Genomic DNA, 14,611 nt, shown 5'->3' on the forward strand with positions numbered 1-14,611 from the left:
TTTTCCAATTTCCCGCATGGTTTGTTCCTAACATGAGAGCCTCTCTTGAAGGTATTTGCTGAGTCCGTCCATTCATAGAATGCAAGCCCGAGTGGCAAATAAAATTCCATTGTATAATATACAAGCGGTTGCGGATTTTATCATGTACATGTACTTTTGACCAAGCATGTGGTGGATTATTAAGTAGTGATGTAGTTTGGACGAAGTTTGTTGCGGATGCTATTTTGTACCTACGCGTTTGACGAAGCCTGCGCTGTGGATTTGGATGATGGTTTGTATGTTTTGGATATGAAATAAATTAATATTTTTTTTACCAGGAAATGATATACATATAGTTACAAGTATATAAGTACCTAACCTACGATGTTGGTTCGACTTGACAAACGCTTTTTCTTTATAAATGCTAGTGACGGTAATTATAAACATACCTAAATGTGGCTCTCCATACAAAAGGGTACGTATATTTCCAGTAAGTCCATCATGACGAGGGGAATAAAAGTAAAGTTTTCATCTGAACTTCCAACTGAAATCACCCGCATTGCACGTTACAAATGCCACAAATAAGAAAATTATAAATTAAATGCTGCTGGCAAAACTGGCTGGTAGAATCGATGATGACGTTTATATTATGATTTTGAATCAAATGTTAAAAAAATGAATTTTTCACCACACCAACTGATAAACATGGTACGTTCTTTGCTATTCGAAAACTGATAGCAAAATTGCATTTTATCCACAAGAGTGCAAAGTAATTTCATACAAATTTTAACTTGCTGTCTAAAGCTGGGTGTTGGTATTCACGTATAAATGATGATTTTGAATCATAATGTTAAATAAATTGAAGTAATTTATTTATTTTGATGTTTTACAGTTCATATTTTCATAGATTCCACTTTTTGAACCACTCGCTACGCTCGCGGTTCAATATTGGAATCTTTCGCTTGCTCGGGTATCAATATTGGCACGTGCGGTTAAACAACTACTTTGCCCCCTTGTAAAACAAATAACTATTATTTAGTTTCATGCTTTAATACAGTTTTTCGTGTTGTGAAAAATGTTTTGTTTCACTCGGTGACACAACTTGTCTCAACTCACTACGTTCGTGGTTCAATATTGGAATTGTTTGCTAGTTCTGGTATCAATATGGATGGGCACATGCGGTTAAACAATAACTTTGCTCCCTTGTGCTCCCACTCCCACAAGTCCCACATATATTATAACTATTTTTTATCCTAAGCCACTAACGTTGAACTAAAAGGCAATGAAACCGTCGTTTTGGCGATCAGAATTGGACTTCTTGACCATTTAACAACACCACCCAGAAGGATTATCATCATCAGCATCACTTTTATCAGGCTCTTATTGCCTCACAGGCAAGGTCACTACACTCCCTACTAGGCTATTAATGACTATGAGGTCGCTAGTTTGTCAACTGTAGAGAAAGATGCGTAAGTAGATGTCGAAATTAATATTTCTAAACTGCACTTTCCTTTCTAACCACTCACAGGTAACGTGTTTTGGCATCATTTTCGAAGGCACGGCTTACGTAGGTGTTAAAGTGCCTCGGATGCAGTACCCGTAGTCATTATAAATAATGAACATAAAAGCGAGGCGAAACAATAGATCGCATCGGCGGTGGGTGGCGGCGCTCCGGCCCGCGGCGCGGCCCGCGGCCCGCGGTGTGCGGCACCGGCGCGGGAGCGCCCCCGCCCGTGCTTGCGGCGCGACCTCTGCGGCCCGCGCCACGCCACGCCACGCCAGCCTCGGTCACATTCCCTAACAACTTCCTATTCATGCATACTTTGTCGTACCTTGCTACCTAAATAATTAAAATACTTACTTATTTTACACTATTCAATAAGGTAAGGTAGCATATTAAGAAAACAGGGATAACATAACACATTAACATCATTCACCTGTCTATTACGAAAATACCGATCGTCAATAAATTACAGCATTTGCATCAACAACAGGCTAGTTTCCTATACTTAAAATAAAATATTTTATGCAGTGCGCGAAATAAAGCATCACATAATTAGAAGAAAAATATGCACAGTAGTTATGTTTAATCATAATTTCTATTTAATAAGTCAAAGAGAAAGATATAAAGTAAATGAATTGACCGTGACGTAACTCCTCAGTATTTCATAGTAATTCCATATTAGCACCCATACAACCATTTCGGTCGCAAAATCTTCAAATCAGTAACTAACTGTCAAATGTGACATAACGCGTGGTAATGTCGTGCAAACAATGCGACCGTATTGATACAATAACAAAATGTAGTCGGCGTGTGCACTTGTTACGGTAACAAAATGTGTACGAATTTGTGGCTGTCAATGTCACTGTCAGAACGATTTTTAACGACACTTTATTAGTCGACGTATGCACACATAACGGTAACAACATTGACATAATAGAGTGGACTTGGCATATAGTACTCTATTGTAGCAAATTTTTGTGGCCGGTCCGCCATATTGTGTTCCAGTTCTTCGATGGACATAAGTTTCAAAATGCCATGGCATTTGATATAATTTTTTTACTTATATCACTTTCGACCGCCATGTTTTGTTCTTGTCGGCCACATCTTTTTGTAGTTATGCCACCTCCATTTGATTCCTATTTCATTGGGTAACAACATGTGGACGAATTTGTGGCTGTCATTGTCACTGTCAGAACGGTTTCTGACAGTGACATTGACAGAATTTGTACACACATGTGTAGGTCTGATTACCGAACTGCTCCTAAACCACTGTATCCGCAAATTACAATCTGAAATACGAAGGTTTCTCAAACTGTCTTGTGAAGTTGTGGACTGGTTGCTTTGAATCATTTAAATATGAGCGAATTAAATAATAATAAACGACGACGACCATTTAAGCATTCTTCGACATTTTATAGAAATGTAGGAAAGTTAAGAAAAGTACAGAACGATAATACAAGTAAATAAGCACTTTATAGTTATGTATTAGATATATAATTTTTAATTCTTATTGATAAAAAAGATGTGTAGTATTGCTTTACAAAATAAAAGTAGGTATCAAATGAAATAGAGTATTTACTGTGATATTAATAGATGTCTCGTGAAGTGCATGCTGGAGTAAATTCCTATACATAACGTAGTTAGTATTATTCTAACCTTAATTATTTTTAGGCAGAAATGACACAGAAGTTCAGATCGCTGAAATTAATGTTGATAGTAATATTAATGAAAATCGACGTAGATTATATTATTATGAATGCTGGTAGTTACTACTTAGTATTTGTGACGCAATTTTACATAAATGTATTGGGTTCTTCTGTTACGCAATAATAGTTTTTTTCAGTACAGATGCTGCTTTTTTTAACGCAGTAGTGCGAGCAATGATTCATTTCTTGTCTGGTCGAAACTCTTAGCTTAGATTTAGGTGAACAAGAGTGAACAGGCATCTTCTGGGCGATCTCACTCCATCGTAGGCTACGTCTTTGCCTTTGGCTAGTCTGTGGTCAAGAGTAAGCCCATTTATAATAATAAAAAAAAAAGGTACTGAAAATCGTCGTACGATACACGTGCGAAAAGGACATTCGCAACTCGTGTCGATTTAAAACACTCCCTTTGTTCGTGTATTAATTTATCGCTACTCGTATTGATTTTCCTCTTTTCCGCACTTGTATCTACAAATATTTTGTTTGGGTTACAAAAAAAAAACAAGTTATTTACTCTACTACGTTTTATTTATGTCTCTTTAACATTACAAATTTGTGGACACTTATCTCTACAAAAATCTTGACAAAAGAAGTTCAGATCGCTGAAATTAATGTTGATAGTAATATTAACACTTTCGCTACCAAGAACCCGACTGTCGGGCACACCGCTCGTAGAAGCGTAGCCGATTACATGGGTTTCCCCGTATGTAGCGAAAATGTCGTAGCGCCGCGTAGAGCCCGGTTTCGAAAGTGTTAATGACGACTACTTCAACAAGTGTCAATTGTGAAATGCCGCAAAATACTAATTGCTCTATAGAAGACCATAATAATATGATCCCCGATCCTTTAGAACCTAGCAGCTCGGTACGCACGTTACAATTTTTTTTAATCTTCCTCAGTGAGGACATCTGAGTACGACGGCATATTTAATTGTTTTTAAAGTTTGAGGATACCTGGAAAAAATGAATACAAGAAGCCATTTTGTAAATCCAATAAATATTCACTGGTTTCAGTCACGCGTGTACGCTACGACCATTTTGCGACCGTTTGTTGACCGTTTGGTGACCGTTTGTCGACTGTTTTTTACATAGAATATTACCCAGTCTTAATCCATATTTTAACTTTATTGGTTTTCTAGGCATTATTTTTATTATTTCAGTATAGTATATGCACCGAAGCACTAAAACTTCACCAATCAATATAGTTATGTACACAAACACCGAGTAGTCAATAATATTTGACCATTTGTGCCTGTTACCAATCGTCCCCATTTGGGTCGCCTCGACTAAACGTCAACCGTACTGCGACTAAGCATTGAGACCCGAAGACCTGTGTGTACACAAAATAGGACGATTTGCGTAGGACACAGATCAATACAACAAGATGGCCCTTACAGGGCGACTCGCGGTCACCAAGCATACGACAAATCAGGTTTATAAAAGTTTGAACGCGTGCGACACCGATCAGTAGCGCCCAAGTATACGACCCGCTAACAGTGTCCGTGTCCGCTCGGGAAAAATCTTAAATAATCAATTTTGGTTGCAAACAATGGTCTCTTACAGCATAAAGTGGTGTGGCAAGTCTTCTAACACTTCTACATGTAAAAAAGATGGAATAACATTCCACAGTTAAGTCAAATTAATTATTTTGTTGAATATTGTTTATTGTCCGCGGAGTTCATTTATACTGGTCAATATGGTTGTGCTGAGCGGCGCCGAGGCGCGTCCATCCCTCTTTACCGAGTTAACAATGTGATATGCTATCCCTTTCACGTAAACGACTAGGCATGGGGCCATGTTAGTTTATGTCTGTTGCGGGAACTTCGTACTGCCGTTCGTACCATGTGCTACCATTTTATGAAATATAAAAGAAAGCAGATTTGTAATAGTGAATAATTATCTAGAATCTGTAGAGTCTGTAGTGGTATTTAGTTCATTGATTAGTTTAGAATATTTAGTTGGTTATTTAACTTAGTAAATGTAAGTAAAAATGCACAGTTTAGTTAAAAGTTACTAGAATGATTTTTATTGAGATGCTATCACAATTATCATCCTTCTTGCGTTATCCCGGCATCGGCATTCGCCACGGCTCATGGGAGCCTGGGGTCCGCTTTGGAATCTACTACCAAGATTTGGCGTAGGCACTAGTTTTATGAAAGCGACTGCCATCTGACCTTCCAACCCGAAGGGTAACTAGGCCTTATTATAATTTAATTATAATATTATAATTTGTTGCAAAACAAATTCACCACAGTACTGGTACCGGTACCATTGTCTATAATAGACATGTCCCATTCCCATCCCTACTGCTAATCATAAAGGCGCGCCATTATTTGAAACGACCAATGGCAGCACCGTGCGCGCCCGCCTCACCCCGCAAGGATTGGTGATTTGCGTCTCGAACAATATCGCTTGCATTTGGCTTCTAGTGGGGTGTTCTGTGGCGTAGGAACGACGACCGATTATGGTTATATGGGCAACTCGTTTTGACAGTTCATAAAAAGAAGCTGATTTGACTAGTAGGAAACTAGCCTATTGCATCTTATGCCGTGCCAACCTTCCGATCTGAGCACTAAGGTTTGAGGCTACATATTTACATAATTTTTAAGAAAAAAAAACCGCCGCTTTTGGTGTTCTGGTGAAAGGTACTTGCGAATGTTGGATTATGTAGAAATGTGTAGGTAATTTTTGAAACTGCTTTTAAATCTAAATAAATCTTTGATTATTTGATGTGGGAAAACAAATTTAACGTATATACGTATACCGTTAAGGTTTGAGGAGTTTCCTCAATTACTCATGAATCCAATATCCGATTACATATAAGAAATCGAACTCGACAGAATTGAAAACTCAATATGTAAGCATAACAAAGAGAACAAAATTTCCTAACAAAAAAAGTCACTATTCTGAACTTAAATGCATGCTGTTATTATAAAAATACAAAAGTCACTATAAGTGTGCCATTCTGATTTTAGTACTTCCGTTCTGATCATCATCAGAAGTTCCACTGCACCAAATGTCACTGTTCTGAAAGTAAACGCAAGCTGTTCTTATAAAAATACCATAAAATCATTATTCTATATTTTATTAAAGTACGTAAGAATCGCATTCTCCAGAATGACCCTGTAGACGAATTGAGAACCACCTTCCTTGAGATTTGGGTGCGGCGGTTAAAAATAGACTAACCACAATTATTATTCGAGTAATTCTCGAAAAGTTTGTACATTTGGATCACGTCTTAGATTTTGATAAAAATTGGTAGGCTGATAGAGTCCATGATGCTGAGCAACATCCACTAGGTTTCCCAAAATGTCCCAGGTAGTTTGTATGAAATGTTCCTTTTTTGTTACCAGATGTCTATGCATTTGCGGTAACAAAAAAGGAAAGTTTCACAAACTACCTAGGACATTTTGGGAAACCTAGTGGATGTTGCTCAGCGTCATGGACTTTATCAGCCTACCAATTTTCATCAAAATCGGAAACGTGATCTAAATGTACATGTACAAACTTTTCGGGAATAGCTGATTCAACACTGCAATGCAACACTAATCAAATTGCACGGACTTCGCTTCAAATTCTAAACTATTGTTACAAATACTTGTTCTCTAAGTTGGCACAAACTTTGCACATCTTCAAACGTTTCTTATCATAATTATTAGCAATGGCTATAGGTTCTAGTGCTAGGTATTTTACTAACCGAGGCGGTAGTGTAGGTGTACGCTTCGACTAGGATTGGGTTATCCTACCCGAGATTTAACTTTGGACACTCGGCTTAATTGGTATGACTCTACCTATATATATATTGATAAAATCTATGGATAAAATACAACATCATGCCTTTGAAAAATGTAGACATTGTAGACAAGAAAAGACCGATCTCATTATCTACCGATAACTAAAGTTGGTTTGAGTAAGTATCTAATGAATCTAAGCAATTACTGCCATCACGTTCGGTCATCCCCGTCCTCCCCTTAACTGTCACCGTTGTCGTCTTTAATACACAATAATAAAAAACCGGCCAAGAGCGTGTCGGGCCACGCTCAGTGTAGGGTTCCGTAGTTTTCCGTATTTTTCTCAAAAACTACTAAACCTATCAAGTTCAAAACAATTTTCCTAGAAAGTCTTTATAAAGTTCTACTTTTGTGATTTTTTTCATATTTTTTAAACATATGGTTCAAAAGTTAGAGGGGGGGGGGGGGGACGCACTTTTTTTCCTTTAGGAGCGATTATTTCCGAAAATATTAATATTATCAAAAAACTATTTTAGGAAACCCTTATTCATTTTTAAATACCTATCCAACAATATATCACACGTTGGGGTTGGAATGAAAAAAAATATCAGCCCCCACTTTACATGTAGGGGGGGTACCCAAATAAAACATTTTTTTCCACTTTTTATTTTTGCACTTTGTTGGCGTGATTGATATACATATTGGTACCAAATTTCAGCTTTCTAGTGCTAACGGTTACTGAGATTATCCGCGGACGGACGGACGGACGGACGGACAGACAGACATGGCGAAACTATAAGGGTTCCTTGTTGACTACGGAACCCTAAAAATGGCAAAAATTCGTGTAACATTTTTTCTTTCTTTTTACCTCAGAAACGCGTGGTTAAAGTTACCTATGCGGGTTCCTCGCGAACATCCTGTAGATAGAGGTATTCACGTTCTGATTTCAATTAGGATTTATTTTATAGTGTAGTTATATGCTTCAAGAGAATCAAGAGCAATTCATTTTCAACATTCTGATATAAATTCTGTTAAAAAGGTTCTTTCATCGAAATTCACCTATTATAGTCCTACTACCTATAAGTATCAGCCTAACTCCTAGGCACTTAAAATAGCTTAATTGTCCCTTTCTCAAATGATATTTCGCTAAAGGTTCTAAAGTAGGTACTTATTGTTAAGATAAAGCGGCAGCGCCTGCAACATAGTAGAGCGCGCGTGTGGCATGGAGCACCTTGGCTCAAGGGTGCCACCGGCCGCAAGCCGCGTCGTCTCTTTGCACGCTAATAGCCCGAACTGCACCAATTTTCTGCATTTAACACCTTTGTTCTAGAACACATTCGTAATACGAACAATCTTGCATAGTTAAAACTATGCGTGATGTAGCCTAAAATTGGCAATTGGTACTATTTGTTACTCTAATGAATGATGACTATTTATGACTTTCAAAAAAGTCCCATCCAGCCGTGTGTATGCATTTGATTTGCTATATTTTCGCATATTAGTAGAATAAAATTAAATACTTTCTACACAAAAAATATTAACTTACAAAGGAATCCTACCGGCTGCGCCAGTATTAGTCTGGCATGTTAACTTTCATCAGCTACAGTCCGGTGTGGCAGGTGTGATAGCTTATAAGTTTATAAGAAAAAAATAAACACGCCCAGGTCTTAATGTTTCCCCTCTTTTCCCTCATTTTTATATCCCCATTTTCAGTATTTTTATATTTTCATGAAAATCTTGAAAGCTACTATCAGAATGTCTAGGAGAAGTATATTCTCCATAAAAGTGTCTACAATATTGTCTTTGAACGTATATATATAGCTTTAACTCGCAATTTGGTTTAGTTTTGGAGGAGGAAACAGCCGACTACGTAAAATAAATAAGATTGATGGGTTGGAAGTTTGTAATTATTGTAATTAAATTCTTACACACCTAGTTGTGCTTACATATTTCTTGGAGTCAGGGTGTGTATGGTGGGCGGGTTATATATAATGAAATGAAATCATGCGTGGTACAATATTTATTTCAATATATTTTCAGATTTAACAGCAAGATGTCTTCTTTTTCATCACTACCACCACTCCAACAATATATATTTACAATTTGTTTGAGTTGATTTCCGGCAACGTCCGAAGTCTATGCCGGCTGTCGGTAAACAGAAACGAGTGGCGCGCGGTTCGCCGAGTAAAGGCATAACATGAACATTCGAGTGGTCTCAAACGACATCTTAACAATAAATATTCCACGTGCCAATTCTGGTCCTCGTCATTCTACGCCTTCATATAATCTACAACACATTTACAAAAACTCCAGTGCACCATTACATGGTGTCTGATATACGTAATATCTACAAACATAAGTTTTATTATGATTAGTTTGATGTTATATTAATATTTATACGTTTAGACACGTAGAACAGTAATATTTAGCACGTGCGACAAAGTTTCTCACAAATACAAGCACATAACAGAGGGCAGGTGCGAGCCCAGAAGGGTGACCGCGGACCCGCAGGAGCGGCGCGGGTACGCTGTGCGTCGGTACACGGGGATGCTATTTACTTATACTGACTTCTAAAAAATTACACCTCTTGAATTATTTTCTCATTTAAATTCGGGGGGAACAATTGCAACTATAGTTGTAAGTAAAAAGCAAGCTGCATTGTTGCATAACCCAGCACCTGATCTCTGATGGCGTCGCGGTCGCGATACTACGATTGGGGCCAGCCACGGTGGTGCGCTGGCGAGCTGGGCCCGCGGGCCCGCCTGTATTCTGCTGTGCGAGTCTCCACTTATACTCTTCACAGCAATTACTTTTTCACCTCAGCAGCTCGAACCAGAGTACTTTTCTGCAATTGTATTGAGTGAAGTGCCATTTACATGTGAATAATAATTTCTACATGATTCCATTTGTTCATAGAGCTCTAAACGTAGGTACAGCCATACCTAAGAGAGGGGTGGAAGATTCTAATGTGTGTTCTCACTGCTACGGTGAAAAGTCGTGTGTACTACGCGAGATCAAAGTAATTTACATCTAGTGCGTTCTTAAATCCTTGATCAGCACAAGATTCTAAATTAGATAAACTTGCTATGCTTGTGAATTTATTATAGAATCTTTCGCTTCAACGTGACTCAAAGAGAGCACTAGAAGAAATATCAAACTTTTCTCTCTCGTTTTTCTACATAATAACTATTGCCGAAGTCAACCTCAGGACCAATTTACAATTTATAAATAACTTAACGCGCATGCAAATAAACATATCGACTTAACTAAATCAGTATCACATAAAATATTATTATTAAATTATGACTTAATTAGTGTTATAAATAATAATATCCGTAAATTTAATATGGCAACAAAATATGTTTACTAGCTAAGCACCTAGACCGACAGAGTGTTAGGTATTTACATCTGTACATTAAATCCTTAATAATTCTATCACTTTTTCTAATCGTTATACGTTCTTCTTTTATATATTTATAAATTTATTGCCAATCAGCTAGTACCATTCAACAGTGAATTATTGGCTACTATAGCAAATACATGAAGTACTGAACACGTTAAATGCAAAAAATGTATAATGTTTCATTTCATAAACGTACTCGTATCCAATAGGTAAGTATAGATTATATTTACAAAAACGTTTATTGATAAAATATTGATATGCATCTCACAATTGCAGGCCATTAAAATCTATAGCGTACGTTTAATTTAAATGCATCCATACATTGTAAAACGACAATGCTATTCTATCAACAGTTTTTTAAAGAAGAGCAAACGCACTGTCAACATATTTCTGGAGCTAACTACTGTCAGACAGTATTTTCGTATATAAAGTTCTTACAAATTCGCTAAAGTATCACCGAATAGACGGTAGGAAAAACTTAGGAGTCTTAACTTTTTCACACTACGATTATTACGCAAGGCTTTTTACCTAATAGTGAATTCTCACTAAATGATATGGGAATTCTCTTAGGTGGTCCAGACTCCACAGTACAGGGGCGGAAGGGTGTCGACGGGTCCCGAGCGCGGCCTAGGTGAGCAGCGCCAGCAGCGCCAGCGCCAGCAGCGGCGCAGCGCAGGCGCGGGCCGTGCCGCCCGCCGTGGGCGGCGGCTGCGCGCGCGGCGCCTCGCCTCCGTCGGGCCGGCTTCCTGCTCGCAAAACATCATATCATTCAGCCGTTGGAACGAATTCAACTCCATAACATTCAACATACGCAAAAAAGAAAGATTAAATATGCAACGTGTGTAAAAGATGACTGACCGACGGGTACGTGTCCGGAGCCTTCCTCGCCGGAGCCCTCGGCGTCGAGCGAGCCGTCGTCGTAGTTGGCGTAGCTGCGGCCGGAGCCCGAGCCCTCCTCGCCCGCCGCGTCGCCCTGCATGAACGCCTCTGCGGCCGGCGCGCTGCCCCAGCTGTTGCTCGTCAGCACCTACGCAAACACAACACTTCAACGATTCATCTCAGAAACCCTTACTAACAACTATTTAATACTGGACTGACAAAGCCGACTACAAAAAAGCGTAGGTACCCCTGAAATGTATAGGCCTTTTAGGCTTAAAACTAGATGATGCTGTTTCGCAGCCTGAAAGTGGCCAAAGTCATATTTTCACCAAATATTAAATAAGAACAAATGACATAATAAATGACATATAAATTATTTTTAAATCATGATATCACGTCAATACACATTTTGAAAGAAAAAAAAACAATTTGTAGGCATCATCAGTGTAGTCAAGTATAGTTATGATAGTCTTTAATAGGTGGCGCTAAAAAATCGAGGTACGATTCTTAGTATGAAGCAAGTATGAAGTATGTAAATCCTATATAAATAATCCTTGCCCTTACTGTGCCTTATTCATTAATTCATTACACAATTAAGTATCAATTATGTTTGTATTCCGTGCGCACATTATCTAGAGAGGTCTCGTAAGTCTCTATACCTAATTTGTACAGTACCAAAGTACCGGTTAAAAAAAGTTGATGCAGTATCTTATATGTTATATGACAAGGTAGGTTTTACTTACTTTCAAAAATGTATTATTTCTGCGATTACAATCAAAGGTTTGTTACAAAGTTATAAAATATAACACCGGTTATAAGTAATTGCAGCAATTTGTGTAAAGTATGTAATGATAGACGTCAAAACGTTATAATTGGATGTGCGATAATTGAATAGGTATAGGATTATTATTATCATACGAGCATTTAAGAAACGAGTTATGTTTATGTTGAGGAAATGAGTTTCTTGATTGTAAATAAGGTAGATGTTAAACGAACAGATAAATGCTATACTGAATATTAGTATCATGCATGCTGCATAGATTGTTATATGCTAAAAAAAAACCTACTGATACAAAACTTACTGTTAAAAGTTGAATTAACCGTACACTTTCATGACTTATTAATCTATCTACTCTACGTGAATATCGAAAGGACGACGACGTCGCGTTTCAATATGAGGTGTATATATAAAATGTAGGAAATATGTTTGGTAATGACCTGTCTGGCCTGCCGTAGCTGGTCGCCGATGGCCGCAACCTGCGGGTCGGCCGCGGCGCCCTCCACCTCGGGGTTGTACTTCTGGTCGCTTAGCGAAGAGCTCGCCACCAACGGCTTCTCGTACCTGAGTAAAAGGTCATATTTTATCATCATCATCATCCATGTATAATATACCTACAGGTTACCTATGTAGCATTTATTATTTTGGTATTTCTACTTAGCATAGGGTAATTACGGTTTATATCCCAGTCAATATAAATAGGACCCTCTTTTTCCTAATTTTAATGTTCCATGCCGGGCGGGTATACTCACGTTCCAACTGTATTCCCGTTCCAGCAGTGGTCGTTGTCGTCATGGGCGAAGTCGGGTTCGTCACATAGGTAGTCGGGCAGCGAGGAGAAGAGCCTCTTGCTGGCGGCGAGCGAGGCGGCGAACTGCAGCAGTTCGGCGTCGGGCGGCGGCGCGCGCAGCGCCTCGCGCCGCGCCGTGCCTGCCGCCGTGCCGCCCGCGCCTGCGCCCGCGCCCGCGCCCGCGCCGCCGCCCTCCGTCGTGTCGGGGGACCCGCACTCTAGTCGGACCTGAACAACATACTACCGTTAATATTGTCCGTCAATATCAATACCAATGGACAGATAATGGACTTCATAGGCCCCATTGCTTCATTTCGTATGTGTCTAAAACTTTGACTCAAAATTATTTTCAACAATCGGGTGCCAACTAGCAAATTAAGATCTATCTGTCACGCCAAACTCTTCATAGGGGCCGGTGACATCTGTCACCTGTAAGGTTTAAGCTACCTTCCGACTTTTAGACTACTAGGTTTTTGTTCCGAAGTGCAGAATAAGTAATATTAAAACAGGAAGGTAACAAATTATGAATTTAAAAGGCATCCATATCGCAAGAAATAAAACTAACAAAACAATTATTTTACGCAATCGCATCAAAGTAAGAACAGTGTTCCTATAAATAAATACGCATTGATATCTCTGACACCTGAAACATTTGCACGGACTAAATTATCAGCTCATTCCGCGTAGGGCACTTGCTATAAGTAGCTGGAGTGGCGACTGGCGAGCGGCCGCGTGTGAACGGCCGCACCGCGCGCCGCACGCAAATAACCACGCGCTCACTCCAGGCTGCGTACACAACATGCAAATCGATCACGCTCTAGTACCGAGTGTTGATGCGACAGAGCCAACTGCGTTTCGTTCGCCATGGAGAGTTAACGATTACGACTTTGGCTAAGTCGGCAGTTCAGCCAAATTACACTGTCCATACTCGTACGAGATACACTAAACTACTTGGCCATGGTCGGTAAAACATTTCTTTTAAACCGGTCACAAGAAGAAATTGTTTAATTAAATACGTGTAATTTTGTGTGAATAACTGGAAGCTGTATGTTGGCAAAGACTCGTTGATGTTACGTATGCCTAGCAATGCACGGACGAGAAGTTTCCAAAGTTGCAGAACTTTCCTCATGACAATTTTCGGTAACTTCTGAGAATGTTCTCAAGAACGAGAATGTATCAGAATACTTAGTAACTTCGTAGTTTATGCCATGATTTCGTCGTACTCAGCAAGTCAAGACGTAGTCCCGTGGTAGTGCGCTCGCTGGCTTCGTATGCCGATGTTCTCAGGTTCGATCCTGACAGCGATCTTTTTTTTTATATTTTGACATGACCAAATCAAGATCAATTAATCAATCAAGAAATAATAGTTCGGTACCTAAATTTAAAAAGTCAGGACTAAAACTGAAGTCTGAAAATCAAAATGTTCCCTGAAGTATAGTGAGAATTTAAGCAACTTATTGGTAACTTATCAGCCAGGGCCCGTAACTTTTATGCCGATGACATCAATTTGACGTCACGTTGCATATAGGTGATTCAAATAGTTTTATTGTAATAATTAATCATTATTCATTAATCAATTTAACCATGTACAAATGACTTGAAAAGAAAGCTATTCATGCGTGGAATAATGAATACCTACTTGATACTTATGTGAAACGAAAAGGAAACAATTTGTTTTGTTTTAATAATTTATTGAAATATGGTAACAAAACTATTTAATAAAATGTATGTAACAAAAATAAACAAAAATTTTATTTTATTTTTCACGTATCAAGTAAGTATTAATTATTTCACGTATAAATAGTTTAGTTTTGAAGTCATGATTAAAATGATTGATGAATAATG

General features: G+C 38.6%; 1 protein-coding gene across 1 annotated transcript in view; it reads right to left on the minus strand.

The window, feature by feature from the left end:
* Positions 1-8,921: 8,921 nt before the first annotated feature.
* Positions 8,922-14,611, minus strand: part of LOC125241604 (division abnormally delayed protein) — an 82,124-nt gene continuing 76,434 nt past the window's right edge. Inside the window, exons 6-9 of the mRNA XM_048150165.1 lie at positions 12,729-12,994; positions 12,417-12,540; positions 11,178-11,346; positions 8,922-11,065 (exon numbers count right to left, since the gene is read on the minus strand). Of these exons, the coding sequence (XP_048006122.1) occupies positions 10,947-11,065; positions 11,178-11,346; positions 12,417-12,540; positions 12,729-12,994 (678 nt within the window). The 3' untranslated portion in view covers positions 8,922-10,946. The remainder of the gene's footprint in view (positions 11,066-11,177; positions 11,347-12,416; positions 12,541-12,728; positions 12,995-14,611) is intronic.

The sequence above is a fragment of the Leguminivora glycinivorella genome, chromosome Z, assembly GCF_023078275.1.
Source record: "Leguminivora glycinivorella isolate SPB_JAAS2020 chromosome Z, LegGlyc_1.1, whole genome shotgun sequence".
Lineage (NCBI taxonomy): Eukaryota > Metazoa > Arthropoda > Insecta > Lepidoptera > Tortricidae > Leguminivora > Leguminivora glycinivorella.